At 35.0% G+C, this 21,677-nt stretch overlaps 1 protein-coding gene across 2 annotated transcripts; it reads right to left on the reverse strand.

Annotated features, from left to right (window-relative positions):
• Window positions 1-1,008: 1,008 nt before the first annotated feature.
• Window positions 1,009-20,834, reverse strand: LOC114284719 (pentatricopeptide repeat-containing protein At4g04790, mitochondrial). 2 transcript variants are annotated; one of them, XM_028227667.2, is made up of 16 exons: window positions 20,386-20,834; window positions 17,409-17,456; window positions 16,183-16,818; window positions 15,027-15,203; window positions 14,479-14,549; window positions 13,970-14,077; window positions 13,716-13,829; window positions 8,342-8,437; window positions 8,145-8,243; window positions 6,542-6,661; window positions 5,613-5,717; window positions 4,864-5,028; window positions 4,663-4,790; window positions 4,068-4,146; window positions 3,165-3,382; window positions 1,009-1,331 (listed from the first exon to the last, which is right to left on the reverse strand). In XM_028227667.2, the coding sequence occupies exons 1-16, from the start codon at window positions 20,759-20,761 to the stop codon at window positions 1,145-1,147; spliced, it is 2,727 nt and encodes a 908-aa protein (XP_028083468.2). In that variant the 5' UTR covers window positions 20,762-20,834; the 3' UTR covers window positions 1,009-1,144. The 2 variants fall into 2 exon arrangements, with proteins under 2 accessions (XP_028083468.2, XP_028083469.2); XM_028227668.2 differs by having other exon boundaries at window positions 14,479-14,543; window positions 20,386-20,797.
• Between the last annotated feature and the right edge of the window lie 843 nt (window positions 20,835-21,677).

Consider the following 21,677-nt stretch of genomic DNA (forward strand, 5'->3'; position numbering starts at 1 on the left):
ATGTTTCGATAGAAGATTTTGAGTTTTATCAAAATATTGGTTGATGAGGTGACGACCGGACAAATGTCCGGCCGGTCAACCAGTTAGTGTACTTTTTTTACAATTTTTTGCTTAGATATGGTCATTTGGGAGATATGCAATGTTGAAAATTCAACAGTTATGAACAGTAATTTGATAAAAACTCCTAGCGTCCACAATTTGATGAAAGATTTTTGAAATTCTTAATTTTATACTTATTTGATGAAATTATTGAAGTTCGAAAAAAAATGCTTTTCCATCAAATTTAAATTTGACGATGGGATTGATAAACTATTGAAGATGGTCTAATAGGGTATTCGAGTCAAGCTTAGCGAAGTGGACTCCAGTTTGGTTCCTTTTTATTTTTATTAAATTTGAATTTGAACTCATTAAAATCTTAATAAACAAATCCAAACATATTAAAATTCGGTTCAATTTGACTCGTTTACAGTCCTAATGGTCCCAGAATACGGTCACATGATACTCTATAATAGTATAATTAGTGTATGGAGTGATTGAAGAACATAAAGAGGCAAAATGAATAGTGATTGATGAGAGAGTATAACACGTGGTATTCTAAAGCTATTGTGTTATTTTTCATAATAATAATAATAATAGTAAATTTATTTTTATTCAAATTTAACTTTTAATTTCTTAAATTATAACAATTGAGCTTTTCAATTTTAAATTGTTATTTTAATGTCATTCTCTCATCACACTCAAAATTTAAATTAAAAAAAATGTTCATAAATCACATTTTAATAATTCAGTTCTTCAATTTTAAATCATTATTTATGTGTTCATTATTGATTGTTTGAATTGAGCTAGAAAAGCGAATTTATTATTGATTGTTTTAATTGAGCTAGAAAATACTTGAACGAAAATTAGACTCATGGTGCTTTTCATTCGATTCACAAGTAACATTAATCAATCACCCTTAACAGCAAAAAAAATAAATTATTGAACAAATACTTAAGAAGTCCTCAAACATCCTAAAAAAATTACTCTATATATATAGATGAATCTATTCTCATACAAGGCTTTAGCAACACCACAACGCCAATTACACTTCCATCTCATCTCCATTTTATCTTTTCTTTTCCTTTTTCTCATTTTTTATTGGCACTCATTCCATTTCTTCACTGTTTTCCTTTTTCTTCTTCTTCCTCTTCCCCTTAGAAGAGGCCGGCTTTCTGTAAGTTTCTTGACATGCTTTGATGACAATGCGAATATGTGGATCGTCTTTTGGTATGTTGTTTAGCATTTTTCTTGCAGATTGACGATTCCCTGAAGCCAAGAGGGCTTGATACATCCTGCACAAGCATTCAAAAAGTTAAAAAAAATTACAAGAAATCAAAAATTAGAATTCATGACTCTTTCAGTTTATTCCAATTATGTGAAAATGTAAAATTATTATAGTACAAGAACCAAACATGCTTTCTGAGATGATTTCATGAGTATCTGATCATCAACACAAGCCAATTACCATAGAATAGTTTGATTCCAACTTAATCAGATAGCCGAAGTAACCAAACAACAATATATCACACAGTAGAAATCAGAGTTACAGTCAGAATGCTTTCATGTAAATAATCATTATATGCATGTTAGTCGTGTTTTAGTCCAAGCAAGCTGATAAATTTTGATGTGGGTAAGAAGCCTGCACAATGAGGATGGTTGGTGGAAGTTTCTACAAGGAAATGGATTCTTTCAAATTGGACATCCAACTGGAGAGGTGATGTTGTTCTCTCAATGGGCCCACCCCAATGATCGGAATTGTTCATCTTTGTAGGGTCTACTGAGCAGAGCAACAATGCAAAAAATCAAAATGGCCAAATATCGGTAAACATATGATCAAATCACATGTTTTAAAAAAATCTGACAATGTAGCTCCCAATGTCCGATCAACCCGATTTTTAGGCGTTACAAGATGAACGGTTTAAGTCACCAGGTAAGCACACCAAGCCCAACAGCACCTCTCTAGTTGAATGCCCAACTGAAGAGCATCCATTTCCATTTAGAATTCCCATTTGTCATACATACTCTAATGAAGGAATTCTACCATGTACAGAAAGCTTGAGTACTGAATGATCAATAATAAGAAATTAAGGACAAGGGGTACCTGCAGCAGGGTGTGCCGTGCATGCAAAAACGACGCAGTTTTTTTTTTTTTTTTTTTTTTTTTGGGAAACAAAACAAAATAAAACCATACAAATCTTCATAGGCATTTATTGTAATAAGGAGAAATATCTACTAGCATATTTTTTATTTTATTTTTGAAAATTCACATGAGTTGAAATTTATTATTTATTGAGTATTATATTTTTTAATGTTTTTAAAAATCAAATTAGACTAATTATATTTTATTTGACATTGATATTTATTAGAGTATATTGGTTGATTTTTTGACAAATCAATAAATAATATGTAATAATATACATCGTTGCAAGTAAATTTAATAGTAATTTTTTAAGGAATATATATATATATATATATATATTTGATTTGTCTGAATGAGTACAATATTATATTGTTGTTGTTGTTGTTGTTATTATTATTATTATTATTATTTGAAAAAATTATTAAAAAAAGTCTCAGGTAATAAAATAAATTATGAGTTTTTAATTTTATTAATTTAAATTTTATAATTTTGATTTGTTTTTAATCTCAAACCATTCATCCATTTTTGATAGGTAAAACTCACATTTTTTTTTTAAAATTTTAGTCATTAAACTCAATATAGATATACATAAAATGTCTAAAATATCATTTTCTGTCAATTTAGCTAATGAATATAGGTCAATGGTTTAAACTAAAAAAATAAAAAAATTAAGATTAAAATTAATAAAATTTATAATTTATTTTATTATAAAGGCCAAATTTTAAGATTTTTTTAAAAATAATTTTGCCTTATTATTTTTGTTTATTTTTCTTAAAGTAATGTAATTTTGATAGATGTGCTCAAACCAAAAACTAACCAATAGCAGCACACACACCAATAAAAAAAGAAAAAACAAAGGAAAAATTATATTAAAAAAAAAAAAAAAAAAAAGAAGCAAAACGCACCAAAATTGTGCCGTTTTGCGGCACGGCAGTACCTGCTGTACAGCAGGCACCACTTTCCCAGAAATTAATGTATTACTTGCCTTAAGAAAGTTAAACTGTTGTAAGGAAGGCCAGCTGTCTGATATTCTTTATAAATTAAAAGAGAACTCGCCGCATCTTTCGCACTAACACAAGCACTAAGGAGAAAATCAAGACTTTTTCGTGAAGGGCGAACATCAATCTCTTCCTTGATGGCTTGAAGCATATCCAAGCCAAATTGCAAATCTGCAGGCTCCATCTCAGCAATTTTTGAAAATACCTGATCAACGATTTCCGTGATGAAACTAAAGAATTATTTGGATATCACGTGCTATTATTACAGAAAAATATAGCGCAGTATAATTATTAAGATTAGAATTCTACATATCAAAGTGAAATATTTCATGTTCATACAGATTCCCAATATAGCAAACTTATTCTACATTAGGGGTGTTTGTTTCAGCTTTTCAGAGCTAACTTATAGCTTTTAGCTTTAAAAAAGTTATTTTGGACTGTTTGGTTAAACTTATTTCAAACAGCTTCTGATTCTAACAGCTTATTTTAACTCAAAAAAACTGATTCTGAGAAGCTGCTCACCCCTTGCTTCTGATTATCAGCTTCTGCTGTGGACATGTTAATTTATGGTTATACTCTTAAATTTTTTTATTTTTTATTTTTTTAAAAATAGAAAAAGACTCAAATGGACTATAAATTATTATTATTATTTTTTATGAGAAATGTAGACAAACAAAAAATAAAAATTAATTGAAAAAACTATTTCACAGCTTATTTAACAAACACTACTCAGCAACTTAAATCTATAATCCAACAACTACACCAAACAGATTAATAACTTCTGATTAAAGTCATAATCTATAATCTGTTAAGCTATAATCTATAAGTTATTTTAACAGCTACACCAAACGGGGCCATTGTTGGATAAATTAAGAGAGCAAGACTGATACCTCGTCAAAAAGACCTTCTACGGCGACTTCATCATCAGAAAACTTATCCCTCAGTTGCTTCAGCAAATCAACAGCAGAACTAAACCACAGAAAACAAGAAATTAAATAAACTGGATACATGCAGGGAAAAAATCTAAGAAAGGAAAATGAGTAAATTACACCAATGGTCCCTTTAGTTTGAGCAAAGTTTCACTTTGGTCCCCGTAATTTAAATTTCATCAATTTAAATCCTACACTTTCAATTCTGTTTCAATGTGGTCCTTCAATCAATTACAACTAGAATTTTGGACCAAAAGGGCCCATGTGCAACTTTTAGCAATTCCCAGAACAAAAAAATGAACAAATTACACTGGTAGTCACTAGTTTCTTCCAAATTCCACTTTGGTCCCTCTAATTTCACACGTGTTGTTTTTCCATCCAAAATGTTAACAGCAACTGAAGGAGGAACCACATTGAAACAAAATTGGAAGTGGGGGGTTTAAATTGATGAAATTGAAATTGCAGAAACCAAAGTAAAATTTCGCTCAAACTAAAAGGACCAACCATATAATTTACTGAAGAAAAAATTTATTGTAGGGTCACAGGGTCACTGAACCTTAAATACTTGTGTTTAACACAATATGAAATGACCCTGCAGCATCCATCAACCCAATAATTTTGATCATTTAATTCCTCAAGTAGCTGAAGCAATCTACTCAACTCTCCTTCAGATTGAAGGTACTCCTGATCAAAAGGTGAGGAATTGTTAGTCTTCAGAAGGTAAAACATACGAGCAATAATACATTAAGAAACTTACAATAAGAGATATAATGGCTTTGGGCTCCACGTTGCATTCAGCATATTTGATTTCTTCATATATGTTAAGCGCATCAGAGATTTGCCCATGTGATGCAAGAGCTGAGACGAGCACACTTCTAATTTCATTTAAGCTCTTGATGGGTACTCCTTTGTCCAAGACTATCTGCAACCACAAATTAGGACCACCTATGAGACCTTCATAGACAACCTCTATTTTTAACGTTCCTATGGCCTAACTTCCTCAAAACAGTAAAAGGTTTCAAGAATAAAATAATGAGGAAAACTGCCCAGTTAACCCAAAATTGAGAAAAAAACAAAAACCTAATTCAATGCATACTATAAAAGCCAGCAACAATTAATGAAGGGTGGAGAATCTTAGTACAACAAAGAAGAGACTTAGATAGGGGAACAGAAAATAGATAATTAAAAAGTAAAGAGGCACAGATAAAGAATCCATGAGGACAGTTGCACCATATTCATGTAAACTATGCAGAAAAGCAGAATTTAGGGCTGAAAGGTCCGTGCCCTTCTAATATTTACTTCTTAGGTAGTTATTAATTGAATAATTATTGGACTCACACGGGAAAGAAAATTTTATATTATCAGAAAATTTATATTTATTTCATGAGAGAGAGAGAGGGGGGGGGGGGGGGGGGGGGGGGGGGGGCGACGGGACTACATGTCTTTCCAGTTTGAACAGATAGGAATGAATATGAACCAGAAGCTACATGAAAGATGTAAATATACCTGTTTTGCCTTCTCAAACTGTCCACAAGCAGCATATGCATTTATAAGTGCCATGAAAATATGTTTCGTAATTTGAACTCCAGAATGCATCAGTTCTTCATAATACTACAACCAGAACACCAAATTAGCCTCTTACAATGGCATGGGAAACTGTCATGCTTTTGAAAGTCATAACAAAATCAGAAGCATACACATGCAAAGAAAACACTATACGACCACCTAATACCATCATAAACATGCCCACTAGTTCAATAATACTATACTTGAGTGTACCCATCACCTCCACCCATGGGAACAGAGCAGTTCAGGGACAAAATTGAAAAGCATTAGTAAAGTACCTGTTTTGTTTAGATTAACAAAAATTGTTTACATCTGGCAAATACATGAGATTGCCTATTCCTCGTACAAAATAAAAAGTTACACAGACACTGCCACAGACTTTATAGGGGTTATTAAAAACCAAAACCTCTATGGAGCCTAAGTAATAGCTTCGGACAGGCAGTTCTGCTGCCACCTGCCATGTTAACTCTAGCCCAGTTTCATGTGCAATGAACTACCAAAGAAGAATTATTGGGCAGTTCAGGGTAAATTCTATCAGTAGCAATCACAAGTAGTTAAAAATGGAACCAAAAGAGAAGAAAAAAAATGATTCCCAGAAAACGGATGGCCAGTAGCATATGCTAACAAATGAAGCGAACAAAACATGAATTCCATTTCATTAATATTACCAAATCGAAATCCATATTTTCATTAAGAAAAAGTAAAAGTTTACAATTGGCTTTTAGACAAGAAGATTGGGTCATGAACTCAAATGAAGCTTTCATCAAATTGTAACTTTTGAATTACCTTAAAAATCAAAAAAATTAATTAATTAATTAATTAATTTAAAAAAATAAAAATAAAATAAAATAACTTTAGAATTACCTTACCTTAACAATATCCTCTTCACAATCAGAGTTCCCTATAAGATAGCTGAAAGTCTGAGTATCAGGTTTGACATCTGCATGTTCCATGTGTTTGAGAACCATCAAACCACCACGAATGTTTTTCTGCCGAGAATTGGGAAATAAAATAGCTCAAGCATAAAACCCATGAAAAATTATAAGCATAAATCATCCTTTAAGTAGTGTAGCTTAAACAAATTTTGATGATAGCTCTGCAATATAGTGCATAAAACAGAAAACATGTAATTGAATCTTGACAGTTACAAGTAGCCATGATCACAAGGCCTCTAAAACTGTTAAAATATTAATCAAGATTGACATCTTAACCATAACTAACATAAAAATTAGTAAGTACAGCAGTAGTAAAATATGAGCAAGAGCAACTTTATGATACTGAAACGTTACTAATTATCTATCTTTTCTTCAAGATATTACTTTTGAGATCAGTACAAGTGCATCACAAGGAACAGCTTCCCACCAAAAAATATATTTAAACCAACAATATTGACTCCTAGCATGCAGCACAAAACCAACTTTGGAGAAAACCGCTTGCCAAAAAATAATGATTAAAAACTCATCAAAAAGCTAATGATATGTGTAGGTATATGGGCCCACACCTGACACATGGCACCCTCCGGTTGTGCCACGTCAATCATGGCTTCCCCAACAAGCCTTATGCTTCACATGTCAACTCTTGCCAATGGACATGTAGACCAATCACCAAGTTGGCACTTCGAAACATATTTGGAATTGCCTTGCCTAGCCTACCCGAGCTCAGGTCTAGCTAGCTTGGTTGCTTGGTTGGCTAGCAATCCCACCAAGAGAGTCAGACCACCTCGCGCTAGCGCACACCATTGACCTGCTTGGTTGTTTGGCTCACCAACAGCCCCACCGAGCTAGATCTCCATCTTGAAGTTGGGACAATTCCATAATTACCTGGACGGGGAGCAGTGCCCAGATACCACACTTGGGACCATATAGGACTGGTGGATTGGAGTCTACAACTCAAGGTCTGCCCAACCACTGGTCAAGCTTGCCCCTTGGGATGAGGCGTGCTCGGCGGACCAGTCTTAGATAGAGAGGTGCTTGACCAAGACTAGACACATCAAAGATTGATCATACCTAACCTACCCGACATGCCCAGAAAGAGATGTATACCTACTCTCTGACCACATATGATACATCCATCAAGGCCACCATTAGAGGTTGCAGAATTGACTTTGTTTGTCTCTATTTTGCCTAGCCAAGGGGGTGGTCATGCCGTGTGTGCTTGGTTGAGTTGGCTCCCCTTGGCATGCCACCCTATATAAAGAAGGCCTTCATGCAGGATATGCATCATCACTATTGTCATCTACCCTGCTCTCCAGTGCTCCACTGCCACCCTCTCTCTATGCTAAGGTTGTCGTTGGTTCTCTCGTCTCTCACATTCGGTGGTCTTTGGCCACACCAGTGCTTGCCATCTTCCCAGAAGACACTCCTCAGCCAACGCACCCCTCATCATTCACATTATATTTACTAACTGTTGAGAAAAATAAAGAGATTCAAACAGAATCAAACCAGAAAATATCAAAGCAATTAAGAAAGTCACCTCCCGAAAATATCCTGCCATTAAGGCATTGTACATGCTAGCTGTAGGCATCAAATTCATTTTCTCCAGATCTTTGATCATGCTATATGCACCCTCAAACTGCAATGAAGGGAAGAAGAAAAAACATATGAAGGTTACTTGCTTCAAACAATTCATCAAAATGAGGATTAGACCAAATGCAACAGAAGAAAACTTACATCTTTCATTTTTACGCTCAAATTTATCATACTCCTGAATGTCTCATTATTCGCCTTCAAGTTATTATGACGAATCACTGAATAGATTCGATGAACCTTAGAATCATGCAACAGAACATAAAAATATTGTCAACTGCAACATAAACAGCCTCAAACAACACTCACACTTAATAAATAATAAGTCATAACTGGAATCCCCAGATAACTAGTACCATAAACTTATCTCCCCACATTTTAATTAAGAAATCTTTTGCGCATGGACAAGAAGTCGAGGACAACATATTGTTAGAATTTCCCATCTTTACCTTCACCTACTCCACTACACACTCCACTTCACCTACCTCCACTTCACCACACACTCCACTTCACCTAACCCACTATCACCTCCACTACACCTACTACCACATTTTCTTCTATATATAGATTGTATAGGAATTGTAATCGATCAATCTTGTAACAACATATCAATCAATAATATATATACATAATTTATTTTCTCTCTTTCTCTATACATTAATTCTTACATGGTATCAGAGCTAGGTTAAGAACCTAGTAATTCTGCTTCACCGGCGGGCGGCAGCCTCGCCTTGGCCGCCCGCCGGACCTCTACACACATATCTTCACTCCGCTGCCACAATCCGCTGCCACAAATTATTTTTCTTGATCTTGATCATCTGGAAGTGTTGTGACCTCCATACATGTTATTGAAGAAAGAAATTTCAGAGCAAAGTTGGATCTGTGTGCTTGACAGTAGACCATAGATCCTCCTTTCTAAGCTAAACTGTGAATAATGGAAAGCATAGTGGGACAGATCCGTGGAGGACAAGATCAGCCGCTAGCCTTCCTTCACATACTGCCGCAGCACCACTATCCTCATCAACAACCAAACAGTCGAGCTCTCCAGGTGGTAGACTTCCTAATTTCTTGCAGATTCTTGTCAACCAAACACCTCTGCTGCCACCAGTGCGCCCCTGTCATCTCCTCCTCCTCACTCACCTCGGTTGCTCCATCTTCTCATCCACTACCAGCACCACCCCGATCACAATTTTACACAAAAAAAAAAAAAAAAAAAACACAACAAACCAAAACAGTGGCATTTTTTCTTCTCTACTCTGCCGCCGGTCTTTTCTTCTTGCCTCCGTCCTGGGAGGCCCTTGCCGGTGTTGCCTCCGTATTTCTCACTCCACTGGGCATGATCACTACTCCCTGCTCCTCCACTGCAGCATATGGCGAACCTCCAAATCGGAACATCACGGTGGCCTTCCGCTTCAGTTCCTTGTTTTCTGTCCTTAGCACGCTTATCTCTGCTCGCGCATCCTTATACATGCGTTGGAGCAGAGCCAGCTGGGAGTTTAAATGCTGCACCTCATTTGTCCTACTCTGCAGCCGGTTCGACAAATTTGTGACCGCCGTCATGGTTTCCACGCATGACTTCAGAGTATACTGATTAGCCTCAATATCAGTTTGCATCGCCATTTTTTGCTCCACCGACCGCATCGGAAAGTTCAATGGAGCAAAACCAGAGGTGTTTGGTTGCGGTTCACTGGCCACCGCACCAGTTATTTCTCTTGTGGGCTCGTTCAGTTCTGGAAAGAGCGTGAGCAGGTTCTGGGTAACTGGACGGGAAGAAGAGGCCATGTTTTTTGAGTTGCTAAGTGTTTCAGAGAAGGGTTGGTTTCCGGGTGTTTCAAGATTTGCAGAGACAAGCTCTCCGAGCGTTCAGAGGTTTCAGACTCGTATGCACAGCCTTCGCCTCAACCTTGTTTTAAATAGCCAGGGCCAGCCACGCGCATCGCGCGCCTCTTGCCGCCCGACAAACTGGCACGCCTTTTCATGGCACATCTTTTGATGAATTGGGCACGCCTTTTGATGGCACGCCTTTTGACAACTTTGGGCACACCTTTTGAGGGTGCAACTTTTTCAAGGGTCCGACAAGACTCTGTAAACTGTCCCGACATTGATTCCGGTTAGCTCCTTTATGGGTCCGACAAGACTCTGTAAACTGTCCCGACATAGATTCCGGTTAGTTTCTACAAGGGTCCGACAAGACTCTGTAAACTGTCCCGACATTGATTCCGGTTAGTTTCTACAAGGGTCCAGCAAGACTCCGTAAACTGTCACAACATTGTCTTCTACAACGGTCCGACATGACCCCATAAACTGTCTTCTACAACGGTCCGACATGACCCCATAAACTGTCTTCTACAAACGGTCCGACATGACCCCATAAACTGTCTTCTACAACGGTCCGACATGACCCCATAAACTGTCTTCTACATCGGTCTGACACCACCATACAGTGTCCTCTACAACGTTATGACACCCCATACAGTGTCTTCACCAACGGTCTGACACGACCATACAGTGTCTCCTATCCTTTTTTATTTTTATGTATTTTCTTGTTTTGTTCCTCTCTTCAAACTCAAGTTGGTTAGTTTCTATCCTCCTTGAGTTTGCGGGGGGCTGTTAGAATTTCCCATCTTTACCTTCACCTACTCCACTACACACTCCACTTCACCTACCTCCACTTCACCACACACTCCACTTCACCTAACCCACTATCACCTCCACTACACCTACTACCACATTTTCTTCTATATATAGATTGTATAGGAATTGTAATCGATCAATCTTGTAACAACATATCAATCAATAATATATATACATAATTTATTTTCTCTCTTTCTCTATACATTAATTCTTACACATATATCCACAAGCTGGACAGCTGGTCAATAATTTCACAAGTAAATCCTAGTTCAAAAATTAAAACCCACAAGCAAACTAACAGCAACAGAAACTGGAGTGAAACACGGCAACAACTAGAAAAATAGAAAATTTAAAGTGAACACCTAGCAGAAAAGTTCAAGCAAGGAATAAAACATAAAAAGGATATATTTCGATGAATATATCGCAACCATAAATCTATATTGCAAATTTTGGGGGGGGAAATACAAATCCTAAAAGTTTTTATTTTGTGAAGTTTTAGCAAAGATAGTAATGTAAAAATAAGACACCAATAGTTGTAAATAAAAAGTAAATTCGGAATACATAACTGTACGCATAGTGTGACAATTGTGCATTGCAAAATAAATAAATAACACCAATGATTGAAATATTAACTTACTACAATATTTGATGATATTAACACTAACTAAGGTACAACTATAAATATACATACAAAGAAAGTTCAAATACACAAATTGGAATCCATTTAAATGTACATACACTTACAAATAAAGTTCGAATACATATATAACAATCCATGAATGCACCAGCATTCAGTGCCACATGAAGTTTAAGTTTCTACGTGGCTCAAACCCAGAGGTACCACTTGTACTTCCATATGAAAGAGTTCACATTTGTGAGTAATTACAATACCCAACCCATGTCATATGAATGAAGATATTTCTTGACCAATTATATGTATGGCCTTCAAGCTCCTCCATTGTAGCGTTCTCCAAAACCAAGTGGTGGATAATGATGGTAACCACCTCTACATCATTGCTTATAGGATAACTTCCTGGGCCAACATAATATGGATAGTTGGATGCAGATACTCTACTTGTCCATATAGGCCATATCCATAGCCATAATATGAAAAATGTACTACTTGCGTGTGTTGGTACTATATAACTATTAAGTGCTACGAACAGTTAACAATTAAGTATTAAGAGATGGAACATTTTGTAATAAGTAAAAAAGGGCAATGCATTGTGTATAAGTGACACTGATACATTCAAGGATGTTGACACCCTAATGAGTTCTGACCTTTTATCTACTGTTCTTTATTTTATTTGCTAATTTTATATTTTCGAATGCCCACTTGACAGTCATTTTTTTTCTTCTTCAAATTAAACCTTCTTTTCTCTCATTAAAAAACTTACAACTGACTTAACATTAATATAAAATTGAAATAGCTATTTTAAACATTTCAAATGCAATAAATTGGGATATTACAAAAAAGGTGTGATATTTTGTGATTTTCTAGCAGACTTAAACCAATATTTAGTCAATGTCATATTTCGCGGGGTATGTTGCGATATTTTGCGACATCTCTACCCTATTGAAACATTGTATCACAACTTTTCAAAGTTCATTATATCATGATATTTTGCACTTTTAAATTCCACCTCAAGTTCAAGGCATCTGTATTTATCACTTCATACATGCAGTTTGGGTTTCAGACTTTATGTTGCATCAGATCAAATATACTCAGCCTTATATCATCTATAGGTCCTATGAACAAAATGAACACAAATCTCCAAGATCTGTAAATGTCCGCCCCCTAACTATTACATCCTTGATTTGCTTGAAGAAGCATGACCACTTCTAAAATGGTGGTGTGTTCGTGTTGGACACCGACACTCATTGGACACTTTCCCAACGTGTGTCTGACACTTATCCAAACGTGTCCTTTTTTTAAAAAAGAATTTAGACTCAAACACTCTTCGGACACTCTTTGAACACTTGGAAGGCATATGTGTCTATTGATTAGAAACACACGAAACTAATTATATGTTTGAACAAAATAACTTAGAATATGATGATAAAAGAAAATTAATGTTAATTTATAGAAATTAGTGTTATATTGCATTTATTTTTTGTTTTAGAATGATATATTCATATATATGACATATAATAAAGGGAGCCGCTATTTCCACTCCACTTTGCTCCAAATACACTCCCTTCTTTGTCTTTATTATACATAGTTACTATTCTCACTCTACTTTGCTCCAAATACACTCCTTTCTATGTATGATAATAAGGACAAAAAATAGAGTGTATTTGGAGCAAAGTAGAGTGGGAATAGCGGCTCTGATAATAAATATATAAAATTATATATCCTGTGTATGTCCCATGCTTGTCGTGTCCTGCTTTTTTTAAAAATTGACGTGTCGATGTGTCCATGCTATATTCGTGTCGTGTCACGTGTCTGTATCCATGCTTCTCATCACCCAATGGCAGTTCCATTAGTTCACAGTGCCAGGGGCAGATTGGGTACAGAACTTACACTGGCTTTTATTTGCATTGTGCCACCCATCAGACTGGATCCTGCATTTTATGCTATCATCTCACTTTCAACACTCCATCACACATGCTTGCTTATCCTTGATTTGCTTCAATAATACAATATCAAATGAAGAAAATCTAGAGAAGTCCAAAAAAACTAGGCAATGATTCACTATTACTTCCTATTGATGATAAGTTCAAATTTTCTACACAATTCAGGCAGTTAATAGTGATACTAACATGATTCTCATACAGTATCTGCGTATGCATGGATTCCAATATGCTTTACGAGAATAAAATAACCAAAGACAGCATACATCATCCAATAAATGTGGGGAAAAGAAGGAACAAGTCAACATACCAAGTTGTAGTCACAACTCTCCTCGCATGCATGTAATATGGAATGAAATGTTTCTATTGATAAGGTTAAACCTGCTTCAAACATCTGATCAACTATATCAAGAGCCATGTGAACCTACATTAAAATGATTACATGTGTAAGTTATCTGAAAGCAATCTGTAGAATGACAACAGCAAAATGAACCACTTCCAACACCTTGAAAACATGAGGTAAAAAATACGTAGATGACCAATGTCAAGTATATCAATTTATACCTTCAGTGAATCACAACAATGTCTAATGAGCTTCTCATATGATGCGGAAGAAGGTGTCACCTCCAATTCCCGATGCAAGTTTTTGAAATTTAAAAAAACATCTTCAACCTTCAAGTTACAAAATAGTTTAGTGTAAGGAGAAGCAAGCCTTCAAACAAAAGCAAAGATTGAATGATTGAAGATAATATTAGTAATCAATATTGATCATAAATGAAACAATTTTAGAACCTATAGAAATGTTCAAAGAATAACCCAAAATGCCCAAGTCACAATAGTGCAACCATACCAATGTGCCAAGTCCTGTCCTACTCTTAAATATGTTCAGAACAACCCAATTTTAATTCTTTGGTTGAGAAAGTCGTCTAAATTTTTTTCCTCTTACACTACAGGAAACACAGGTGACTTGTATACTTAAAAATGGAAGGAGCAAGCTGCTTCTAGAGCAGAAGTGCCTCATAAAATTGAGGCCTCAAGAACATTACCAGCAGCATTCATGAGAGGTTCCTCACCGCTAAATTTGGCATGCTAATTGCATAATTATAGATGAAGTTTGAGGTATTTTCTGCCCCAATATCTGCACCTGACAAGATAACCACATTACAATAAGCATAAAATATGAAGCTCAAGAGAAAATGTGCACTCGATCTTTGCATTCTAAATTACCATAATCTATAGTGGAAATAAAAAAGGCTGGACTTAAAATGATTGCAGAAAATCTGCATGCAGTATATGGCAAAGTGATTTATAATGTCGATCTAACTTAAGACAGGACATTGATCAGATTTATCAAAAAAAATAGGACATTGATCAGGGTTAAGAGGGCATTGAACATTTCAAATTAAGATAGTTTTTTAGTTACTTGAGCATAAATATTTAAGTTATAAATTACTGACAACATTTTTAATATTTTGTAAAGATAGAATGTCCAGAAAAACTTGTTCTGTTTATTCTAAAGTTACATCAACTAATGCCAAGTTCCACCAGCACTTCATTCAAACAACACCAGTACGCTTTACTACATTTATAAATCATAAAAATGAAAGAATCATGGACATACCACAGCTTTTTAATTCCAAAATAAATTTCTTCACAAAAGACTCCAATAAAAGCCTCCCCAAGGATCTGAAAATATTTGGTAGATGACCCAGAGAAATTTCCGTTATGTCAATGATCTGTAGTAGTAGCAAAAGCTCCTTCTTCCGGTCACTTTCACACAGGGCCAGCAAATAACTTTCTGCAACATCAGTCAAATCAATAAGTTTCCCATGTACACCAAATAGGAAAAAATAAATAATAAGTAAGAAAAAACAAACAAATAGATTTAAGACCTTAAGATGCACAGAAATATAGCTCAAACTTCGATTAATTTACCAATTTGAAATTACTTCTGAGCAATACTTGCAGATGCAATAGCATATATTTGTGTTCCAACCGCGTGCAGATGTAAATGTTCAAGAGTAAAACTAAAAACATATTGACCAGAAACAAATAATGGTAAAAACACATAATTCCTTGATTCCATAAACTGATTTAAGTTATGTGCACCACATAATGGTTTCAACTTTCCACTTTTCCCCTGCAAATCCATTACAGTTACTTTCAAGAATTTACGAAATTAAGAAGGGCAACATTAGTAGTTAAACAAAACTGACGATGTAAGACCATATCCAGAAAAATATGCCTTAATTCTTTTCAATACGAGTTTTAAAAAAAAAAAAAACGTTGGATTAACCATTGGTAAACGAAAGAGAGAGAGAGAGAACCTAAACGAGGTGTACAAGAATGAATTTCTAGTTTCAGTTACATACATCTATATATATATGGTCCTATTGATCTCCATGACAGTGTCATGATTTTATTTTATTTTTTTTTAAATCATCTTGATGGTGTTGTATTTGCGCTCCATATTTGTATTCTTGCATAATCTATTTTCCAAACCAAATAAAAACAAAGAAACAATACAAACACAAGCAAGTAAGATAAATAATAGCACTATTATGATGCTACTAAGAGACAACGGGAAGGAGGAACCTGGTTCTAGATTAACTATTTTATTCTGTAATTCCTTTTCAATCAATAAATCAATGACAAACCCGTTCCAGCCAAACCCAGCTTTGGCTGGTGATCTTCAATACAATATTGTGAAAAAATATAACAAAAGATCTCATTAAACAAGCTAAACAACAATAAAACAGATTTGCTAAATTACAGACCTTTAAAGTTGGGTTTGTCACCATCATCGTTAGTTAAAATATAATCACAGAGCTCTGTTATTTTATCTTCATTATTAACTCTAATCCAAAGCATCATCTCATAGTAAGCTAATCTTGATAGTGAATTCGGATTCTCCTGATAGATAGCTTCACAGAAATATACAAATTCTTGTACCATCTCCATGTCAATTAGAAACATCAGAAATGGACCATAAGTTTCATCCTCTAGCTGAAAGCCAAGTTGCTTCATTGACTTGAAAAGTTTATATGCCTTGGAAATCTGTTGTAGTGAAACTTCTTCATCTTCAGTTTTTCTGGCCTCCTCTATGCAAAGTCCTATTAACGCATTATATTCTTTCACACCAGTCTCTCGTCCCAATCTACCAAATACCTTAATAGTAGCATCTGCCCCCAGCTTTTGTGCACACATTCTAACTAGCCGGTCAAAACGATGAGTTTGGCCACTCTTAAAAATCCACTTTTGCTTCCTATCACGTGATACTTCTTTCCGACGAAGTGAGATGTTATTGTGTGACATGCTTGAGAACCATGGTATTTCTAAAAGACTTTTTTCAGGTTTATCATCATTGCCGTCTCGGGAATCAAGGGAAATAGCCGTATCCAATGATGAACCATCTACAAATGAAATAAATACACATAGATAATGTTAGAGAAAAATACAAGACAAGGACTCTAGAATCTAGACCCCGAACCCGGGGGGCAACAGGGTGGAACAAACGCATACTAGCCATGATGTCTTATCAGCATGTATTATAGCAACAGAGGTCCACACTAGACAATGAATTTTGAAATATTGTTTGGTTGTCCGCTTTTAATGGAAAGCGGAATATGTACAATCCTATTGAAGTACAAATTTCTGGAAAATTTTATAGGAAAGCATTAAAATAAGAAATAATACACCCGCACTCTTGCCGTAAATTAAAATCATAGATACTCAAATGCAGATTGAAACTTTACATCATATCTAAGTTTTAACTTCGTCCACTCTCTCAGATATCCTATGCTAAGTAAGGAATCCAAGTCCACTTTTTGGAAGTAATAATCAAGTAGAAAATGAAATGGCCATGAGTACAGAAAATTTGATTCTTTTTTAATCCACATGGACCATAAAGTTTTGTGTCCTTTTCTCTACCACAGCAGCCAAACTGAGCCTAAACTTTTACCATTTTGTTTTTCTCAGAAACAATAAATAATGAAACACATACCAAGCAATATGGAAGATATCTCCTTTGACAGTTCCTGAGTTGATTCATCTGCAAAAAATAGTGAAATTATATGAGTTACTAAAAAAATTAAAAAATTTATTCGAAAATATATTGATAATGCTCTGTTTGGTCAGTAAGAAAAATGTAGCTAACAGAAAGAACAACATCCAACAGTGAAAATTTCCTCCAAGTTGAGCCAATTGTGACCATTCAGCTTAGGGCATCTCCAACTCTTACTCAAATGTATACTCAAACTTAAATTTGAGTAAAATGTCATTAAAATCACTCCACTCCTTTACTCAAACCTATACCAAATTGAGTTTTACTCAAACGAAGAGAGCCATTTCCTTTACTTAAATTTCTATCCAGTCCAAAACTTGACACTTACACCCTTCTATCCAAACTTTCCACTAATCTCCATTACTCTAACCCATACCTTCCACCCAAACTTGAAGCTTGCAATTTTACTTGACTTTTAAGTTTGTGCTTATTCATTGGCCCCGTTTGGTAGATCTGTGGGAAAATGATTATAGATTATGATTTAACATATTATAGATTATAACTTTAAACATAAGCTGTTAACTTGTTTGGTACAGCTGTGAGATTATAAATTTAATCAGCAGAGTAATGTTTGGTAGAATAAGTTGTAAAATAGCTTTTTGCTGCATAATGTCCTTTTTGCCTTTTTTTCTTTTTCTTCATTTTATTTTATTTTCTTTTTTGTTCTTATCTTCTTACATATTAATTATATTCATTTATATTAATGTTCTGATTTCATTACATATTATTTTTTTATATTTATTTTAGTTTATAAATATATGAATATTAATTGATATTTTTTTAATTTATTAAAAATTGTTACAAAATATACCAATTCATTATTTCATTTTTTTATTTATTTTCATTAGTACTAAATTGATAAATTTTTTTATTAAAAAAATAGTTAAATGGAGAGGAGAGACAGAGAGCCGTTAAGAGAGCAACGCTGGATCATCACCGAAGGTTGCCTCTTTCTTCTCCACCGGCGAAGAGATCGCGAAGAAGGCGATCGTAGAAGAGAAAGAAGAGATCGATCGCGCTAGGGTTTGATATCATCACCGGTGGCGCTAGGGTTTCAGATCGTCACCAACAGCTCTAGGGTTTGAGATTGATCGCGCTAGGGTTTCATATCGTCACCGGCGGCACTAGGGTTTCAGATCGTCACCGGCAGCTCTAGGGTTTCAGATTGATCGCAACAGTTAGGGTTTTGCCCCTCAATTGTGATCGCGACAGCGAAAGGTCAAGAGAGAGAGAGAGACGTTGCCAGAAACCGCAACCCTTGCCGAAAATCGCCACTCTCTCTCTCTCTCTCTCTCTCTCTCTCAGAGTGAACAGTGTGATAGTGTGGTTTATATACGGGGTATTTGATAATATCGGAATTTGATGAGGGGCATTTAAGTAATTTTGCCCCTCCAAACCAACATTCCGCTTAATCTATAATCTCCAAAACACCCCCTCAGCCACTTCAAGAAAAAGCTATTTTTTCACTTAATTTAAGCTATAATCTAATGAGTTAAGTTGCACCAAACACAATGTTTTAGCTTAAATTAAGCTAAAAGCTTAAATAAGCAGCTTTTAACCTGTGCCAAACACCCACATTGGATTGCTAAATATCAAATGAAGCTATTTACTCAAACTTCTACTCAATCTGAGTAAAAGTACAAGTAAGGATTGGAGATGGTGGGCATCTCCAACCCTTACCCAAATCTTGCTCGTTTGGGAATTAGCTATTTTAGTTGGCTTTTCTACTTTTTACGAAAAAGACGTGCAGAAAAGTAAAGAGAATGATATAACAACTTGTAGTGGCTTTTTCGTTTTTTTGACTATTTTAACCTATTGACAAATTAGGAGTAAAAAGCTACTAAAATCCCTTCCACTCCTTTAATACCAAATTGTTTTATTGAAAAATTCAATCAAATCAAGCAAGACCCATTTCATTTACTCAAATTTCTATCCAATCAAAACTTGACACATAGGTACGTTTATCCAAAATTTTCAAATTCTCTTTTACTCCAACTCCTAGCATCCCCTCAAAACTAGACCCTTGGCAATTTTTATCAAATTTCAGTTTATCCATTGGAGCGTTGAAGATTTTTACTCAAAACTTCTACTCAACTCAAGTAAAAGTATAAGCAATTGGAGACGGGTCGTGTTGTAACATAACTAAATCCTTTCTAGACAAAACTTTTTAAAAAAATAATAATAATAATAATAATAATAATTTAATGAGTCATAACCAAACAATATATAAGGTATAACCAAAGACCTTTTCAGCCATAAACAAAACAATAATCACAATAGGTCATAATCAACATTACACAATGAACCATAACCAAGTCATAACTACCAACATGTCATGACCAAAGAAGACAAACATCTTAACTAGAGCATATGGAATAGAATTTTCCAGCCTTAGACCGTGTTTGGTTGGAGAATTTGATGAGACAAATGAAAAAGGAAAAGTAATGCAATCTCACCTTTTGTTTGGTTATAGTGAAAGTGAGAGAAAAATACAATCCTACACCTACTTTTCGTCTTTTGTTTCACGTAGGCTATTTTGTTTCTCTATTTCCGAATTCAACCAAAAAAATAGATTAGAATTCGAATCTTATCAATTTTTTATCATTTTCTTTCCATTTTCATTTTGATCATCAACTCCTCCAACTAAACACAGTTTGGTTCGTGGATTTTGGGGAGTCATTTGGAAAGTGAAAGGAAAAAGTTGTGTGAAATGTACATGAAATATTTTCCTTCTCCTTTCCAAACCCCAAACACAGCCTTAGTTAATACAAGTTTTTCACACGAAACGAACCCGAAAATGAAATTTCCCGGGTTTTTTTTTTTTTTTTTCTTTCGCTTTCTCGTTTTGTCAAATTTTCAGCAACCAAACAGTAAGTAAGCTTATCAGCAAAAGAGTAATAAACAAAAAAATGCATACCAAGATGAGGCGCTGAGTCGAACTTCAAGCTCTCGACAGCCACAAGAGTGGCTGATTTAGAAGGAGGAGAGTTCTTGGAACGAGAAGGCGATTTGGGAAATTTGATAGAGCGTTTGAGATTGGAAGTGGTGGAAGAAGAAGAAGAAGAGAAGGAGGTGTCGAGTGAGGAGACGAAGTGTTTGAGAGGTGCGTCGAGGGAGGGAAAGATCTTGGAGGCGGTTTTAATGGCGGAACGGAACAGTGAGCTGAGGTTCTTGGCTTTGGAGGCGGGCATTTCATTCTCTTCTCTCTCTCTCTCTCTCTCTCTCTCTGTGCAACAAGAGATAGGTGATGATGGGTTGTTGGATTTGGGTTGCAGGTGTGGGTTAACGGGCATATAATTGGACTAGGGTTTAGGAATCAAAGGCAGTTGTTTGGTGTAATTTTCTTAGGAGTGTTTAGGGTTTAGTGTTTGTTGTAATTTTTTTTTTAGGTCTTTCTAGGTTTTTTTTTGGTGTAATTAACTTTTGAATTGAAGAATTAAAAAATATGTTTAGTTTATCATTTCTTTAAAAGAAAAATTAGCTTAAGATTACGAGCATTTCCCTAAATAAGCCAAAATAGTAAATCAATTCTCAAACTAAGCCTAGTTTTGAAAGAATTTCCAAAATAGACTAAATCGCGATTGTGAACCACGATTTCAACACATATACGCCTCTCTCGCGTGGGAGACGGGAAATCTTAAAATCATGGTTACGAAACGCGCTTTTGATTAAGAAATCGCGATTGCAAAACGCGCTTTTAATTAATTTTTTTTTCTTCTGAACTCGCTGTTCCAAACCACAATTTTAACCAAATTTTTTTTTTTCTAAACTCGCTATTTCTAACCACGATTTTATCAAAAAACATTTTTCTTCTGAACTCGTTTTTCCTAACCACGATTTTATCAAAAAATATTTTTCTTCTGAACTCGCTCTTTCGAACCACGCTTTTTTTGCCAAAACTTTTTTCTTCTGAAATCGTGATTATGAACCACGCTTTTAGCGTAAATTTTTTTTTTTTGTTTTTTTTTTTTGTTTCTATCGTCATTGTTTTGGTGATAATGTATTTCAGAATAATTTTTTGGGTTACAATTGTTTTACTAAAACCGTTCTCATGTTATTTTTTTTTCTTTTCTTTTGTCTTTATTTTGGGTTAGAATGTGTAATTCGGCATTTTTTTTTTGCTTGACTTATTTTGTTTTTTCTTGTGTTTGTTTTGGGTTAGAAGGTAATAATGTAATTCATAAATTTTTTTAGCTTTAGTAAAGCCGT

This window comes from Camellia sinensis, chromosome 7 (assembly GCF_055761805.1).
Source record: "Camellia sinensis isolate YWXY chromosome 7, ASM5576180v1, whole genome shotgun sequence".
NCBI classification, from domain to species: domain Eukaryota; kingdom Viridiplantae; phylum Streptophyta; class Magnoliopsida; order Ericales; family Theaceae; genus Camellia; species Camellia sinensis.

What these genes read in the sequence shown, in the direction of transcription:
- LOC114284719 (XM_028227667.2), bottom strand. Translation starts at nt 20,761, where the DNA reads ATGCCCGTTAACCCACACCTGCAACCCAAATCCAACAACCCATCATCA. An exon ending in GTGAAGAGGATATTGTTAAG is followed by an intron (nt 5,718 to 6,541) that starts GTAAGGTAATTC and finishes TTCTGGTTGTAG; the next exon opens with TATTATGAAGAACTGATGCA. An exon ending in GTTAAACACAAGTATTTAAG is followed by an intron (nt 4,147 to 4,662) that starts GTTCAGTGACCC and finishes TCTGTGGTTTAG; the next exon opens with TTCTGCTGTTGATTTGCTGA.